Consider the following 17,500-nt stretch of genomic DNA (forward strand, 5'->3'; position numbering starts at 1 on the left):
AAAAACACATAGGATATCCATACCCGTAGGTAAGCGGTGAATCCCCGACTACAATGCATCGACTCCTATATGTTTCGACAGAACACCCAACCTTGCCACCTGATGACCCCATGAGAGTCGGTAAACAAGTCAAAGTGTAATTCTAGCACATAGAGTCTCAATGTTGTCCCGGGTCATAAGGACTAATGGTGTACAACCATAAACTAGGACTTTTCCACTCGATAAGTGAGAACCACTTGGAAAATCCTTTATGGAGGGTTGTTCAGTGCACTCTACAAGGAGCACCTATCTGCATGCTCGGACATCACAATGTCCCCTACCAATGAAACATGGTACTCACATCGCAGATACTAGTCTCGAACTCGAGCGGCCTATATCCTTCTTAGCGGCGGCTAAATCGACTAGGAACTGTTTAGAATATACAGTATTCCAAATATGAGTTTCATGATACTCATCATATAAGCATCTCATATTCTTTCTACTATTTGTATATTCAAGGGCTTTATCTATGCAACTAGCATGGGTATATAGATAAAGATGTGCCAAAACAATAATTTCCAATATTATTAAAATAAAGACTGTTTATACATAGAGTTTCATTGTGAACACTCGACCAACACTTGGCTCGACGTGCACCTACTCTAACAAAGGAAGCATTATCTGATGTCGATTCATCCAAGTGGCTTGAAGCAATGGAATCTGAGATGAATTCCATGCATTCGAACCAAGTGTGGAATCTCATGGATCCACCTGAGGGAATTGTTCCCATAGGGTGTAAATGGATTTACAAGAGGAAACTTTGGGCGGATGGGAAGGTATTGACCTTCAAAGCATGATTGGTGGCAAAAAGATATACTCAAAGACAAGGAGTTGACTTTGAGGAAACCTTTTCTCCAGTTGCAATGTTCAAGTCGATAAGGATATTGCTAGCCATAGCTGCATGGTATGACTATGAGATATGGCAGATGGATGTCAAGACAGCCTTTCTTAATGGGGATATTAAGGAAGAGATTTACATGTCTCAATCTGAAAGGTTTACATCTGTCGGAAGTGAGCATATGGTATGCAAACTTCAGAGATCTATTTATAGTCTGAAGCAGGCATCTAGGAGTTGGAACCTCAGATTCGAAAGTACAATCAAAGAGTTTGGTTTTACAAAGAATCCTGAGGAACCCTGTGTGTATAAGAAGGTCAGTGGGAGTGCTGTCACATTCCTGGTGCTTTATGTTGATGACATTCTAATCATTGGGAATGTTGTCGGAATGTTGCAATCAACTAAGATATGGTTAGCGAGTAAGTTCTCAATGCAGGACTTGGGTGAAGCATCTTTTGTATTTGGAATAGAGATCTATAGAGATAGATCAAAAAGATTGCTTGGTGTCCCAGTCCACATACATTGATACCATCGTGAAGCGGTTCTCGATGGATGAGTCCAAGAGTGGACATATACCAATGTGTCGTGGCGTGTTCCTATCCAAGTCTATGTCTCCCTGATTCAGAGACAGCGGCGATGACAAGCATTCCTTATGCATCTGCTATTGGTAGCATCATGTATGGGATGATATCTGCACGTCCTGACGTGGCTTTCGCACTAAGTGTAGTGAGTAGATATCAATCGAACCTTGGACTTCCACATTGAAAAACTGTGAAAGACATCCTCAAGTATTTGAGAAAGACCAATAAGTTGTTCTTGGTCTATGGGGGTGGAGAACTGAAATTGAAAGGCTATACCGACTCTAGCTTCCAAAGCGATATCGATGACTCGAAGTCAACCTCTGGGTTTGTATTCATGCTCAATGGTGCTGCTGTCTTTTGGAAGAGTTCCAAGCAAGACAATACAGCGGATTCCAGCACAGAGGCCGAATACATTGCTGCATCTGATGCAGCAAAGGAGGCTGTTTGGATAAGGAATTTCGTCAAAGAGTTGGGCGTCATTCCTAATGGAGTTGCTCCTGTCCCGGTGTTTTGTCACAGCACGGGAGCTGTAGCTCAAGCAAAAGAGCCAAGGTCTCATCAGAAATCCAAACACGTATTGAGAAAGTATCACATCCTCCGAGAGATCGTGGAAAGAGGAGAAGTGTCGATTGACACAGTCGGCTTCGCAGATATTGTTGTTGATCTACTAACTAAGCCTTTACCTGGACCATTATTCGAGAAGCATTGCGAATCGATGGGTTTGAAGCATCTGGGTAGTTGGCTCTAGTGCAAGTGCAAGATTGTTAGAGTAGGTGCTCGTCGAGTCAAGTGTTGGCCGAGTGTTCACAATGAAACTCTATGTATAAGCAATCTTTATTTTAATAATATTTGAAATTATTATTTTGGCACATCTTTATCTGTATACCCATGCTAGTTGCTTAGATAAAGCCCTTGAATATACAAATAGTAGAAAGAATATGAGATGCTCATATGATGAGTATCATGAAACTCATATTTGTAATATTGTATATTCTAAATAGTTCCTAGTCGATTCAGCCGCCGCTAAGAAGGATATAGGCCGCTCGAGTTCGAGACTAGTTTCTACGATGTGAGTACTATGTTTCATTGGTAGGGGACATTGTGATGTCCGAGCATGCAGATAGGTGCTCTGGTAGAATGCACTGAACAACCCTCTATAAAGGACTTTCCAAGTGGTTCTCACTTATCGAGTGGAAACGTCCTAGTTTATGGTTGTACACCATTAGTCCTTATGACCCGGGACAACATTGAGACTCTATGTGCTAGCATTACACTTTGACTTGTTTACCGACTCTCGTGGGGTCATCAGGTGGCAAGGTTGGGTGTTTTGGCGAAACATATAGGAGTCGATGCATCGTAGTCGAGGGTTCACCACTTACCTTCGGGTATGGATATCCTATGTGTATGTGGTATGAAATCTCTGATCAGAGTATGGTGGTAATTATGAAAGGGGCTTCATATATTACACCATCGATGCAACTACGACTTGACACATAGTATCGATTCATTGACAACTCTCGATATACCAATGGTTGTCGAATCGGTCGGGATATATGAGATGAAGGGACCGTACTGTACGCTAACCATAATTGAATGGTTTTTGCAGGCACTATCATTTGATACCTAGGGAATCATGTAAGCGATGCTGCTAGGCGTTTAACATGATTGGTTGGGTACTATCAGACTTGAGTTCTGACGTTCTTATTATCAAGGAGTTGATAATTAGGAAGGGAGCAATTGGGGTATGCTCGTATAAGGACATGTTTAGTTCGAATCACATGGAGATGTGAACCCACGGCTAGTTGTATCAGTGAACCATTGAGGGCCACACAAGTACTAGCTTTCTAGATCCCGTTGAGAAGTAAAATAGTTCAATGTGTTGAACGGCTTATAAATGAGTTTATAAGCGTAAAAGAAAAATAGAAGTATGACTTCTATGAGAGAAAGTAACTTTTAATTTATGAATGTATTCCTAAAATTAAAAGTTGACCAAATAAATAATGTATTTGAAAATTATGATTTTCATAAACATTATTATGGACTAAATTAAATTAATTCAAGTGTTAAATTAATTAAACACTAGTGGACCTAGTAGAGTCCAAATAATTAAATTAATTCAAGTGTTGAATAAATAACATTTGGTCTTGTAGAGTCCAATTGGAATAAATTTTTTAACTAGTACACTTGAGTAAATTCAAGTAATGTTTAATTAGTCTCAAATATGTTTGAGATAATTAAATTAAGTTCATGGATTTTTAATTGTTAAAAATCAAATAACGTTGCATGCATGGGAGATGAATGGTTGGAGACTACTTTTTCAATCTCCAAGGCTTGGGATGCTAAAAAAGGTTTTAGCTTTTCCCACAACCAAGACAGCTCATTCACTCCTTCATTTTTGCATGCCTTGGCCGAAATTTCACACACACATTCTCTCCATATTTGCTCCTTCAATTGTTGAAGAAAGCACTCACTTCTCATTGAAAAATCCTCTTATTTTTCTAGTGCAAAATAAGAGGAGATCTTCCTAGTTGGTGGTGGGCTTGATTTTTGAACAAGGAGTGTTCAAAGGGAGGCTTGTAGATTGTCATCCTTGAAGAGATTAGTTGTTTATAAACTAAGTTGGAGCCAACATCAATCTTTTAAGATTGATAGGTATATTTCTATAAACACCCTATGTATGACATTTTGGTGTTTTGTATTTGCTACACATTCTAGTGAGGTGTTCGGATTTTTCCTTGTTGAAAAACAATTTTAAAACTTCCGTTGCATATTTTGAACACCCGTAACCGATCCCCTTTCATTCTTATCCAAATAGAGCAGTTGGGCTGGACAGGTGGCGGTTCCAAGGGCAGTTACTCGAGTTTATCTAATATTGTTGCCTTCTATTTCGTTTATATAGGGCATGAGTTGCACAATGCTTTCATATACACGAGTGTTAAGCCTTTTTGTGTGCAAGACATTGGCAGATTGTTTCCTTGTATTGTGAACTATTGTTTTAGTGCAAGGTTGGGCAGAGTTGCGTAGTAATCTCGTTTGCCGTTGTTATCATTCTTGATTGCTTGGCTTACGTGAGTTATATTCAGAAAATATAATCATACACTAGTGTGATCAAACGTGAGAGGGTGATAGGCTTGAGTGTGCAAGTCTACCCGCACAAGGGTTGAAAAAGTTAACAATAATCCGCTGCGTTGCTTAGCCCCTTTGACAGTTGGTATGAGAGCCTCGTTTTTTTTTGGTGCTCTTGATCATTGGTTTATTAGAAGATGGTAGAATCTTTGAATTCTTCCAACATGAGGGATCACATTCTCGAATTGGAGACTAGGCTGTGTCGTATTGAAGGCTTGATCGGTGCACCAGAAGAGCCATCTGATGCACTGTTTATTCAAATTGAGGGTTTGAACAGATCCACTCAAACGATGCAAATTTCAGTGGCCGATCTATCTGAATTTGTGGAAAGATGGATCGTGTTTTCGTAGAAGATGTCGATTCGAGATTGGATGCATTTGATGTTGAATTGAACTTGTTAAAGAAGGCCATTGGGTCGAGTTCTGTTGCAAGTTCAAGTGCTGCATAAAATTTCAAAGTTTCTAAACCGAATTCATTTTCAGGAACCCGTCGTGCCAAAGAACTCGAAAATTTTTGTGGGATATGGAAACTTATTTAAGTGCGGCCAAAATTCCGGAGGAGGAAAAAGTCTCTATAGCGAGTATGTATTTGAGTAGCAATGCCAAACTTTGGTGGCGTGCTCGCTTATCAGATGATGCAAGTGCCAACAGAGAAAAGATTAGCACTTGGGATTCTCTGAAAAAGGAATTGAAGGAACAATTTCTTCCTTGCAATACATCGTGGCTTGCAAGGGAAGCGTTGCGAAAGTTGAAACATACTGGTACCACGAGGGAGTATGTAAAGGAATTTAGTTCCTTGATGTTGGACGTTCGTGATATGTCAGATGGGGACAAATGTTCAATTTTTTGGCAGGAATGCAACCTTGGGCCCAAACAGAACTAAGACGACAAGGGGTCAAGGATTTGCCTTCGGCCATTGCTGCTGCTAATCGATTAGTTGATTTTAAAACAATCTGTGCATCAAATTTAGACCCGAAGAAAAACGTGAGCAAGGATAAGGGAAAGGCCAAGTTTGTGAAATCTGAAAAATTCAAAAAGAAGTTTGTGAATCGGAAAGATGGTGAAACTATGGCAAAAGAAACAAAAGAAATTGCTGTGACCGATCGTTTTAAAAGGGGATGCTTCATTTGTAATGGATATCACAGAATGCGTGATTGCCCAAAGAGGGGAAAATTGACGGCGTTGGTAGCGGAACAGGATCACGAAACGGACAAGGAAGGGCCTTTGCTGGTCAATCCTTTGCAATTTTTGGGAGCGTTGCATACAGACAAGTCAACTAATAATAAAGGCTTGATGTATGTAGGCGTCTCATCAATGGCAAGAAAGTGATGGCAATGGTTGATACTGGTGCCACTCAAAACTTTGTTGCTGATCGGGAATTACAAAGGTTAGGCTTGAAGTTGATTGTTGGTCCGGGAAGTGTGAATTAATGGCCCCCTTGATGATTTCGACATTATCCTTGGAAATGATTTCCTAGTTGCGGCGAATGTAGCTGTCATGCCTCATCAGGGCGGTTTGTTGATTGCCGATGAACGTTGTCCATCATTTGTTCAAGGCGTCTACGATGTGTCTAAGCCGCGGGATAAGAAATCAGGGTTGCTTTTGGCAATGCAAATCGAAAGGGGATTAAAGCATGGTGAGTGCACATATCTTGCTGCACTTGTTGAAATAAATCCAAATATCTTCCAAGAAGCACCTGATGTTGTGGCAGAGTTGCTTGATGAGTTTGTTGATGTGATGCCACCCGAATTACCCAAAGGGCTACCTCCAAGGAGGGCTGTAGATCATAAGATTGAACTAGAACCAGGTGCGATTGTGCCTGCGAATTGTTAGAAGCATGGTTGGTTAAGCCATCTAAAGCTCCTTTTGGATCTCCGGTGTTATTCCAAAAGAAGCAAGATGGATCTCTACGGATGTGTGTGGATTGCAGGGCTTTGAATAAGGTTACAATTAAAAACCAGTATCCTATTCCAAATGCTCTTGATCTGTTTGACAAACTCTCAAATGCAAGGCACTTTACTAAGATCGATCTAAGGTCGGGTTACTGGCAGGTTCGGGTTGCTGAAGGCGATGAAGAAAAAACCACTTGCGTGAAAAGGTATGGATCATATGAATTTCTTGTTATGCCGTTTGGTTTAACAAATGCACCTTCTACCTTTTGTAACTTGATGAATGATGTGCTGTTGGAATTCTTGGATCGGTTTGTGGTGGTGTATTTGGATGATATAGTGGTGTATAGTGATTCGTTGGGTAATCACATTAGACATTTGAGAGCGGTATTCTATCGGCTTAGGGAATATCGACTCTATGTAAAAAAAGAAAAATGTGAGTTTTGCAAGGGTGAGATCACTTTACTCGGCCCCATTGTAAGCCAAGGAAGTATTCGAATGGATGGTGCAAAAATAAAAGCCATAATGGACTGGACGGCCCCATCGAAGGTGACAGAATTGAGGTCGTTCTTGGGGTTGGCCAATTATTATCGACGCTTCATAAAAGGGTATTCTTGAATTGTGGGTCCTTTGACTGATCTGTTGAAATGGGATAGGAAGTATGTTTGGTCGGTGCAGTGTAATGATGCGTTCGACAAACTAAAACTTGCTGTAAGCTCGGAGCCGGTATTGAAGCTTCTTGAGTTTGATAAATTGTTCGAAGTGTACATTGATGCATCTGATTTTGCTTTTTGGGGTGTACTGATGCAAGAAAGATATCCTATTGCTTTTGAAAGTCGAAAGTTCAAAGAGGCGGAGTCGAGATATTCTGTCCATGAGAAGGAAATGACTGCGGTAGTGCATTGTTAGGAAGCTTGGCGGCATTACTTGTTGGGCTCGAAGTTTGTGGTTGTCACCGATAATGTAGCCAACACTTAATTCAAAACCCAAAAAAAATTGTCTCCAAAGCAAGCTCGATGGCAAGAATTCTTAAGTGAATTCGACTTTGAGTGGGTGCACAAGCCGGGTAAACATAATGAAGTTGCCGATGCGTTGAGTAGGAAGGTGGTCCAGGATTATGTTGGGGCCTTGACTTTGCTAGAATCGGATTTCTTGGAGACTGTTCGAGAGGAGATTCAGCAAGACTCATCTTACCAAAAATTACTTGACCAAGTGAAGAGTGGGGAACTTCACAAGTACTGGGTCGAGGATGGTATTTTGTATGCCAAAGGGAGTAGGGCATTTATTCCAAGTGGCCCTCTTCGAAATCAGTTGTTGAGGGAAACACATGATTCTCAGTGGGCAGGTCATCCGGGTGTGAATCGTATGATGGCTTTGTTGTCCAGACGGTATTCTTGGCCGAAGATGGAGAATGACATTGAGATGTATGTGAAGACTTGTTTGGTCTGTCAACTAGACAAGTCGGAGCGAACTAAGGAGGCGGGTTTGTTGCAGCCTTTGCCCATTCTAGAGAGGCCTTGGCAATCAGTCTCGATGGATTTTATCCTTGGGTTTCCGAAAGTGAATGGGATGGCATCGATACTTGCTATGGTGGACAGGTTTTCTAAGTGTGCTACATTCATTGCTGCTCCGAAAGTTTGTACAGCGGAACATGCTGCCGAATTGTTCTTTAAAAATGTGATCAAGTATTTTGGGGTTTCTCAAGACATTGTGAGTGATCGGGATACTCGCTTTACCGGACGATTTTGGACGGCATTGTTCTACATGATGGGGTCCGAGTTAAAGTTTTCCACTGCCAATCATCCCCAAACTCATGGGCAGACGGAAAGGATCAATCAATTGCTTGATGAATACTTGAGGCCTTTTGTTTCAGCAAGTCAAAGGAATTGGGTTAGTTTACTTGATGTTGCTCAATTTTCTTATAACTTGCATAAATCTTCTTCGACAGGGATGAGTCCTTTTGATTTGGTGCATGGATTTCAGCCTACTGTTCCACATGAAATTGCTTTGCAACGGAGTGGGGGTGCTTGTCCAGCCGCATATCGATTTGCTAGGATGAAGCAAGAGTTGTATGATGAAGCAAGGGACAGTTTGGCTAAGGCACAGAAACGAATGAAAAAGTATGTTGAGAAAGGGAGGCGCGATATCGAATTTCCGGTGGTGGAGAAAGTTTTGTTGAAGTTAACTCCTCAAATATGGAAAAAGATAAGTGAAAAGGAGATTCATCGTGGCTTGATTCCAAGATATGATGGTCCATTGACAGTAGCTAATAAAGTTGGCAAAGTTGCTTATCGATTGGATTTGCCGGACAGATTGAAAATTCATCCAACTTTTCATGTAAGTTTCCTAAGGAAATTTCATGAAGATGACGAAAATGCGTTAAGGATGAAAGCTAAACGTGCACCACCGGTAGTCAGATTTCAGACAGAAAGAAAGTTAGCGAAAATTTTGGATCATAGAACATTGGGCCAAAGTAAAAAGAATCAAAGGACAGATTACTTGGTTCAGTGGGAAGGCGAAGCCGAGGAAGATGCAACTTGGGAGAGAAATGTCAACTTATGGCAATTTTAGGATGCCATTGAAAAGTACTTAAAATCGAAAAGATTGGTTACAGCCCCGACGAGGACGTCGAGTTCATCGGGTGGGGGAGGTCTGTTATATCCGTGATTTACTAAGTCTTTGAGCCATGATGTTTGTGCGGAGCATTGTGGCATGTTGCTGAGTGCATGCGGCATCTGTTGGATTGGATCGGCTAAGTGTATATACGACTAGCACATTTGGAAGGGTGTGCTACAGGCAGCTAAGTGTTGGAAAACTTGGACTTGGCTGTGCAAGCAAGTCAACTCGAGTTGGTTAAATGACTTGGACACGTGTAAGCCTTGAATTTGATGTTTGGGCAGTTGTGTGGACGTTTTGGACACTTGGCCAACGTCTAGGACAAGTGGCAGGAAGACAAGCATGCAATCTGGCAGCAGTTAGGCTTGTTCTTATCAAAACAGAGCAGTTGGGCTGGACAAGTGGCAGTTCCAAGGGCAGTTACTCGAGTTTATCTAATATTGTTGCCTTGTATTTCGTTTATATAGGCCATGAGTTGCACAAGGCTTTCATATACACGAGTGTTAAGCCTTTTTGTGTGCAAGCCATTGGCAGATTGTTTCCTTGTATTGTGAACTATTGTGTTAGTGCAAGGTTGGGCAGATTTGCCTAGTAATCTCGTTTGCCATTGTTATCATTCTTGCTTGCTTGGCTTACATGAGTTATATACAGAAAATATAATCATACACTAGTGTGATCAAACGTGAGAGGGTGATAGGCTTGAGTTAGTATTGCTTAGCCCCTGTGACACCTACTATGGTGGTGACGGGAGATGGAGAATTAGGGTTCGATTCCGGAGAGGGAGCCATGAGAAACGGCTAGCACTTCCATGGAAGGCAACAGGCGCGCAAATTACCCAATCCTGACACGGGGAGGTAGTTACAATAAATAACAATATCGGGCTCTACGAGTCTGGTAATTGGAATGAGTACAATCTAAATCCCTTAACGAGGATCCATTAGAGGGCAAGTCTGGTGCCAGCAGCCGCGGTAATTCCATCTCCAATAGCGTATATTTAAGTTTTTGCAGTTAAAAAGCTCGTAATTGGACTATGGGTTGGGCCGGCCGGTCCGCCTCTGGTGTGCACCGGTAGTCTCGTCCCTTCTGTCGGCGATGCGCTCCTGGCCTTAACTGGCCAGGTCGTGCCTCCGGCGCTGTTACTTTGAAGAAATTATAGTGCTCAAAGCAAGCCTATGCTCTGGATACATTAGCATGGTGTAATGTCCGAGATTTAATTACTGTGGTCAGATATGACTTAATTGACAGAATTAAGATTGTAGGAGCTCACGTGGAAGAGACGGGCGTCGGTGCAAGACCAACAAGATTTTTGGTACAGAACTCTTGGCGCCCGAGCGATAGAAGATGACAGCCCGAGCACCAATGTATCATAAAAAGGATTTCGGACAGAACTCTCCGCGCCCGAGCGGTAGTTTTTGACCGCCCAAGCGCCAGAGTAGAATAAGTTAAGGCTCGGACAGAACTCTCCGTGCCCGAGCGGTAGTTTTTGACCGCCCGAGCGCCGCTTGGATTTCATGAAAATGAGACACGTTTCTTTGACATGCAAGTGGATGTATATAAGCTGATTTTCCTCAGAAATTGGTAACAAGAATCGAAGGAATTTTCAGAGAAAGCTTCAAACTCTTCCGTAGCTTAGAATAGTGATTAGGAAGGAACCGATTATCAGAATTTCAATCCAAATATAGTTCTGGGATCCTCTCGTCAACAGCTTCAACTGGACGTAAGTTTTATTGTGTTTTGATATGATTTCAAATTATGACATTTTCAGAATCAGATATGATTGATATATGACATTCTTGACATATTAGACGGTATAGAATCGAGAACAGATTGAAGAACAGATTATTTATACATTTGTTATGATTTTTCAGATATTGAATTGAAATTATTCTGATGTCTGAGATTATGGATTAGTTCGGCTATTTGGTTATTATTTGTAATTGATATCTGTTATTGTCTGAGTTGACGGAGATATCAAGATTATACCGTTCTGCCGTCGATATTGAATTAGATGGAATATTGATCAGAACAGATCTGAGTTGAATGGAATATTGATATTGTGCTTATTCGACATGTCATTTCAGATTGATATACACAGCTTTGAATTCGAAACTTCGACCGAGACAGAAACTGAAGAAAGAACGGTATAATTCATGTTGATTCGGGAAGATACAACTCGAGTTTCCCAAAATCACATACTAGATTTCTATACCTTGCTATGCTTGTGTTTTATCTTGATTTATTTACACGCATTGAGATAGGAGAGTCAATGGCAGATTTGCCAAACTTTCTAGATGTTCGGTGGTATCGAAGCATAGGAGAAGATCGAATCCGATTGTAGAGATTCGATACAGACATGACCGAAGTCTAGGAATAAGACGTACCTCCATCACGATTGGGAAAGTAGATGAGAGACTTGTTACGTCTTATTCACACCGGGATCCCTAGACTTAGATATGAGTCGAGTCAAAGAATAAAAGTCGAAGAGTTTTATATGTATTCACCAATGTGTCATAATTACTGATTCATGTGTTATGATTTTGTATTTAATTGCATGACATGCATGTATACATGTTTTATACTGGGATTTGCTCTCACCGGAGTATCTGGCTGTTGTTGTGTCTGTATGTGTGCATGACAACAGGTGGGACAAGATCAGGGTCGAGACAAAGATGAGAGGTCGAGATAGCGTGGTGATTACGGGCATAGAAGATGAACTAGTGGTACTACATGTTGATCTGTAGTTGTTTTTTTAAAAACTCTAGTGTGTATGACTGTAATGAATCAAGACATGTATTTATTTCAGTTGAAATAAAATAGAGATATCATTTGTGTATGATTTATATACAATTGTTTTCTTTATATTAAAAGCAAAATTTTGACCCACATTTTCTAGCAAAGATCCACTTAATCCCAAAGATAATTGAGTTAGAGCCCGGGTCCCCACACATGGGATAACATTATAGGATTTCGGTCCTATTACGTTGGCCTTCGGGATCGGAGTAATGATTAACATGGACAGTCGGGGGCATTCGTATTTCATAGTCAGAGGTGAAATTCTTGGATTTATGAAAGACGGACAACTGCGAAAGCATTTGCCAAGGATGTTTTCATTAATCAAGAACGAAAGTTGGGGGCTCGAAAACTATCAGATACCGTCCTAGTCTCAACCATAAACGATGCCGACCAGGGATCAGCGGATGTTGTTTTTAGGACTCCGCCGGCACCTTATGAGAAATCAAAGTCTTTGGGTTCCGGGGGGAGTATGGTCACAAGGCTGAAACTTAAAGGAAATGACGGAAGGGCACCACCAGGAGTGGAGCCTACGGCTTAATTTGACTCAACACGGGAAAACATACCAGGTCCAGATATAGTAAGGATTGACAGACTGAGAGCTCTTTCTTTTTTTTTTTTTTTTAATGAATGAATTCATTAAAATAAGGTAAATGATAATCCGGATACAAATAAACTTGTCAAACTTAAGCTAAACCATTCCCTACGAAATCATAAATACCGACAATAAAGTACTGCTACTACAATTCGATTACATTACAATTGTTTGGAAAAGTACGATACACATGTATCTTAATCTTCTTGATTACTCCATCGAGATCCGGTGACTCATTCTCGAAGACTATCCTATTTCTGCTGCTCTAGATGTGGTAAACCGTAGCAGCCAGTGCCACACAATGCTTCTTGTTCAGTCCAGAGTTCCCACGATAAACACCTCTAAACGCATTTAGTACAGCCGCAGGAGAGCCCATACGCTTGTTCATGCCAAGCCAAGATCGAATATGAGACGAGATGTATTGAGCCTTAGTGCATTCAAAGAACAAGTGATTAAGTGACTCCTCTTCAATATTACAAAGAACACATGATCTGTCGCTGAGATAAGTCATCCTGTCTCGAGTCAACAGCTTTCGGTGAGCAAATAACTATAACGCAAACCTGTGTTTTGGTACAATGCACATCATAGAAATTAGTGGTTTCCAAGGCCATCTGTTCCAACGTCCCACGAAGCAGTCATAAGATCTAGATAATCCCTTGGAGCAACCAAACCATTTTTGCAAGGCCAAAGTCGTATCCACTACTGAACCATGTATCGTAATTAGCTCCTCTCGGATGTTGAGAATCTGTTTGATTAATGGCGATTTATCTTTTTTCCAACTCCAATTCCAAACATTGTTAAATTTTCCGTACTCATGACTCACCCACTTTATCCACAAGCTATCTTTCTTGTTGTGAATATTCCATAGTGTCTTAGCGATCAATGCTTTATTCCATGCTCTCAAATTCTTTAATCCAAACCCTCCTGCTTCCAATGGTTTGCATAGGGAGACCCACGCAATAGGTTGATGCTTCGATGGCCACACAAAATTCCGACACAAAGATTATATGACATCAATGATACACAATGGGAGGGGTAAGATAGATAACCAATAGCATTATGTACCCTGGATAACTGATCTGATAAGCTCAAGCTTCCCTGCATAAGATAATGAATGACGGGCCAATAACTAATCTTTTTAGAAATAGCATCCACAAGCAGGCTGTAATCCGAAGCTCGAAGTTGCTTAGATGCTAGTGGGATACCCAAGTAACGAAATGGAAGATCCCCATTTGCAAAACCTGTTATTTCGATGATTTCCTGTTTCACCATATCCGAGACACTTTCCAAGTAAACATTAGATTTAGAAATGTTCATCCTTAATCCCGCCATATCCCCAAAATTGTTCAAACAACGCATGAACATAGAAACACTACAAGCATCACCACGACACAATAACAATAAATCATCTGCATATGCTAAATGAGTGATACCTAAATTGCGACATTTGGGATGGAAACCAAAGTTTTTATCACGAGCCATTATTTTCAAGCTTCGAGAGAGTACTTCAACACATAAGGTGAACAAGTATGGAGAAAGGGGGTCACCTTGTCGTAGACCTCTTTGTCCTTCGAAGTGTCCATGAAAATGTCCATTGAGTACAATTGAACAAGATGTTGTCGATACGCACTCCATGATTCACTCTATGAATTTCATCGGAAAGTTAAAAGGCATGAGCGTCCCCCTTTTAAGAAACTCCAATCAACTGTGTCATATGCTTTTTGTAAATAAACTTTCAACATACATCGTGGTGACCCACATTTGCTAGCATACTTTCTTAGAAGTTCTTGAGATAAGTGGATGTTATCTACAATCGATCTTCCTTCAATGAATCCCGTCTGAGCCTCATCCACCAACCCATCGATCACAATTTTGAGTCTTTTAACCAACATTTTTGAAACGATCTTGTAGAACACCGTGCAACAAGAGATCGGCCTGTAATCATTGACCTTTGTTGCACCTGCCTTCTTCGGTATTAGGGAGATTATTGAGTGATTCCATTGTTTCAATAGGCGACCATTTCTGAAAAACTCAAACACAGCATTAGAAACATCGTTACCAATAATATGCCAAGCTGATTTGAAGAAGAATGCCCCGAAGCCATCAGCACCTGGAGCCTTTTCATTATCTATATCAAACAATGTATCATCAACCTCAGTACGAGTGGGTTGCTGAATCAGATTATTCCATGCTTCGATATGAACCGTAGCCCCATTAGTTATTGCATTGAAATCTGGAGGCACTGTGCTTGACTTTGACCCTAATAGTTTCTTATAGAAATCAATGAATTCTTGAGCAATCTAAACAGAATTTGTGATAGTGCATCCAGCTGAATTTCGAATTGCCACAATAGCATTACGCTTATTGTTTCTCTTAATTAAATCATGGAAAAATTTTGTGCACCGATCACCTTCAAGAGTGTACCTGACTTTGGCTTTCTGAGCAATGAACAAGAGCTCAGCTTCTAATAATCTCTTGGTTATTTGCTTTAGCTCTTTGTATCCATCCAGCATGCGACCATCACTAAGCATCATGTCCTGTAAAATTGCCAACTCGTGCTTTGCTTTGCTCGCACGTTCAGAGATGTGACTAAAATGATTACGATTAAGCAATAACAAATGCTTTTTCAAACTTTTAAACATCGGCTTAAGGCAGAATTGCGCTGTACCATTACATGTGGATCTCCATTTATTCTGTACCAGGGGTTCAAACTTGTCACTCAATGCCCACATATTAAAGAACTTGAATGGTCTCTTCTTAGGGGCTGCATTTTCAAAGAAAGTGACAACCGAAAATGTATGATCCGAAACACATCCCGGAGCCAAGAATTCTGCCAAGCCATTAAGATTCGAAGACACCCAATGATTATTAACAAGCACACGATCCAGTTTGCTGCAAACATTAGGACTCAACCATGTGTAGAAGCACCCAATGTAATTGAGATCAGATAAGTCATTGTCATTAACACAAGTAGCAAAATCTTTTATTTCATAATTTTTAACTTGTAAACCCCCTTGCTTCTCTTCTTGAGACAGAACATTATTAAAGTCCCCTAACAACATCCATGGAACATGATAATTAGACCCAAAATCAGACAATTCATTCCATAACATTCTCTTTTGACAATTTGTATTGAGGCCATATACAAAGGAAGCAAGAAACATAAACTTTGATTTCAAGAAAATAATTCGAGCACTGATAACCTGATCACTCAAGCCAATTACCTGTAGATCAACCGAAGATGGATTCCATAAGACAAAAATTCTCCCCTTAGAGCTTTGTCGAAAATTATGACATACATTCATACCTCGAAAGCGCACTCTTAACATATTGTTGAGTGCTTTTTCATCAAACTTCGATTCTAAAATACCAAATACATCTATCCTATGAGTGCCCATGATAGATTGTGCACTCTTTTGTTTTAGAGGTTTGTGAAAACCTCTAACATTCCAACATGCCATTCTCATTGAGACGTGGAGGCAGTTGAGGGCTGCCGTCCCTTACTATTATTCCCAAAGTACAGCTCTGAAGTATTTGGATTATTCAAATCCACATATTCCGTATCACAGCTGCTAGAATTCTCCATATCTTCAAAAAATTATGTCATTTCCTTATTATTACATTGTTCTTGCGCCGACCCTTTGTTTTTCTTTTTACTTTTTTTATTTTTCTTATTGTTAGTCACAATTTTGAATTCTTCAGTAACAGTTTCCTCATTGCATGCATTCATTTGACTGACATCGTAATCAACTGGCTTCTTACCTTTATCAATAGGTGTACACTTTTGAGCACCATTGGTAACATCAACAGATGGCTGCTCCTCTGATTGTATGGTAGAATTCATGACAGCTTTACTAGTTTGTTCATAATTTTGCACATCTCTCGTGGTTGGTGCTGCTGATGGTCTTCGAGAAGGCCCTGCTTTGGAAGAGTGCCGCACACTAGAACGCCCCCTAGAAGGGCCTGCATGCCAAGTTACACTACGAGATCGTGCACGCTTAGAGCTGTTATTATTTTTCTGCACATCCCCATCATACAAATTTGCTGTCTTAGGCTGGTTCTGATGTACACAAGTATCAATCCTATGGCCCATCTTGCGACAGTGTATACAGTATTTTAGATCTTGCTCATATACGAAGTTAATAGTCACATCGCCAATCGGTAATTCAATAACCATTTCATCAATCTTCGATTTAAATGCTTCAATTTCAACCAATACTCGAGCATATCCATATGAATAGGGGTGCCAATACGGGAAGCCAGTTTACTCAATATATAGAAATTCCAACAATTCGGAGGTAAACCATGAATTTGGACCCAAGAGGGGACCGAGTTCATATCTTCCTCTCTAAATCTAAAACACCTCGGAATTTCTTTGAGGAACAAGTGATACCCATAAACCATGTAAGATCCACCACGTAACACTTTTTCTTTATCTTCAACATTAGGGAAAGTAAAGACTATCCAACCACTCTCATGAGTTTGGAACTTAACATCAGCATCCCACCTACGTACTAAATCAAATAACGCTGCAGTAGGAGGCTTACCACTGATTACGTACCCAAGAATGCAAATACCATATGTATCTTCAATGGAATCAGTATCATTCAATCCAAACTTGAGTTTCTCGGTGCCAGTGTCCACAAATTCGAGTTTATAATCCTCATTTGCCATTCTGTTATTTTTAAACAAGCTAGCATAGGAAACCCTAGCTTTCTTGCGAGGAGTGTCTGATGCAACATTACGATTGCTTGGATTTGTTTGATTAGTTCCCATGCTCATCCTGCCATCAACAGGCAGTTGTTGCTCGGAGCTATGCCCTTCTTTGGCAGCAGCATTTTTATCAGTAAGGGTCCCATCGGTTGTCTCTCCCAAAAGTAATCCATTGGCAATAATCGAAGAATCAAAATCCAAGACATTATGAGTAGTACGGGAATTGTTATCGCTTTGAGACTTCATATAGACAATTCGTCAAACACTTACCCAGCACAAATAAACGATAATCAGGGCGAATAGATCAACTAAGGAGG

The 17,500-nt window shown here is 40.6% G+C and overlaps 1 protein-coding gene across 1 annotated transcript; it reads right to left on the reverse strand.

The window, feature by feature from the left end:
* Positions 1–12,735: 12,735 nt before the first annotated feature.
* LOC140974874 (uncharacterized) lies at positions 12,736–16,563 on the reverse strand. The gene is made up of 6 exons (XM_073438362.1): positions 16,156–16,563; positions 14,881–15,694; positions 14,215–14,730; positions 13,536–13,903; positions 13,031–13,440; positions 12,736–12,982 (listed from the first exon to the last, which is right to left on the reverse strand). Exons 1-6 carry the CDS (start codon positions 16,561–16,563, stop codon positions 12,736–12,738), a joined length of 2,763 nt encoding a protein of 920 aa, XP_073294463.1.
* Positions 16,564–17,500: the final 937 nt, after the last annotated feature.

The sequence above is a fragment of the Primulina huaijiensis genome, chromosome 4 (genome assembly GCF_012295235.1).
Source record: "Primulina huaijiensis isolate GDHJ02 chromosome 4, ASM1229523v2, whole genome shotgun sequence".
NCBI lineage: Eukaryota > Viridiplantae > Streptophyta > Magnoliopsida > Lamiales > Gesneriaceae > Primulina > Primulina huaijiensis.

Excerpts from the sequence above, each read along its gene's own strand:
- LOC140974874 (XM_073438362.1), bottom strand. The coding sequence starts at position 16,563 with ATGGGCCATAGGATTGATACTTGTGTACATCAGAACCAGCCTAAGACA. Across the intron at positions 15,695-16,155 it reads TTACTGAAGAATTCAAAATT|GTAATTGGCTTGAGTGATCA; the intron begins GTGACTAACAAT and ends GTTGATCTACAG. Across the intron at positions 12,983-13,030 it reads TGCATTGTACCAAAACACAG|GATGACTTATCTCAGCGACA; the intron begins GTTTGCGTTATA and ends GACTCGAGACAG.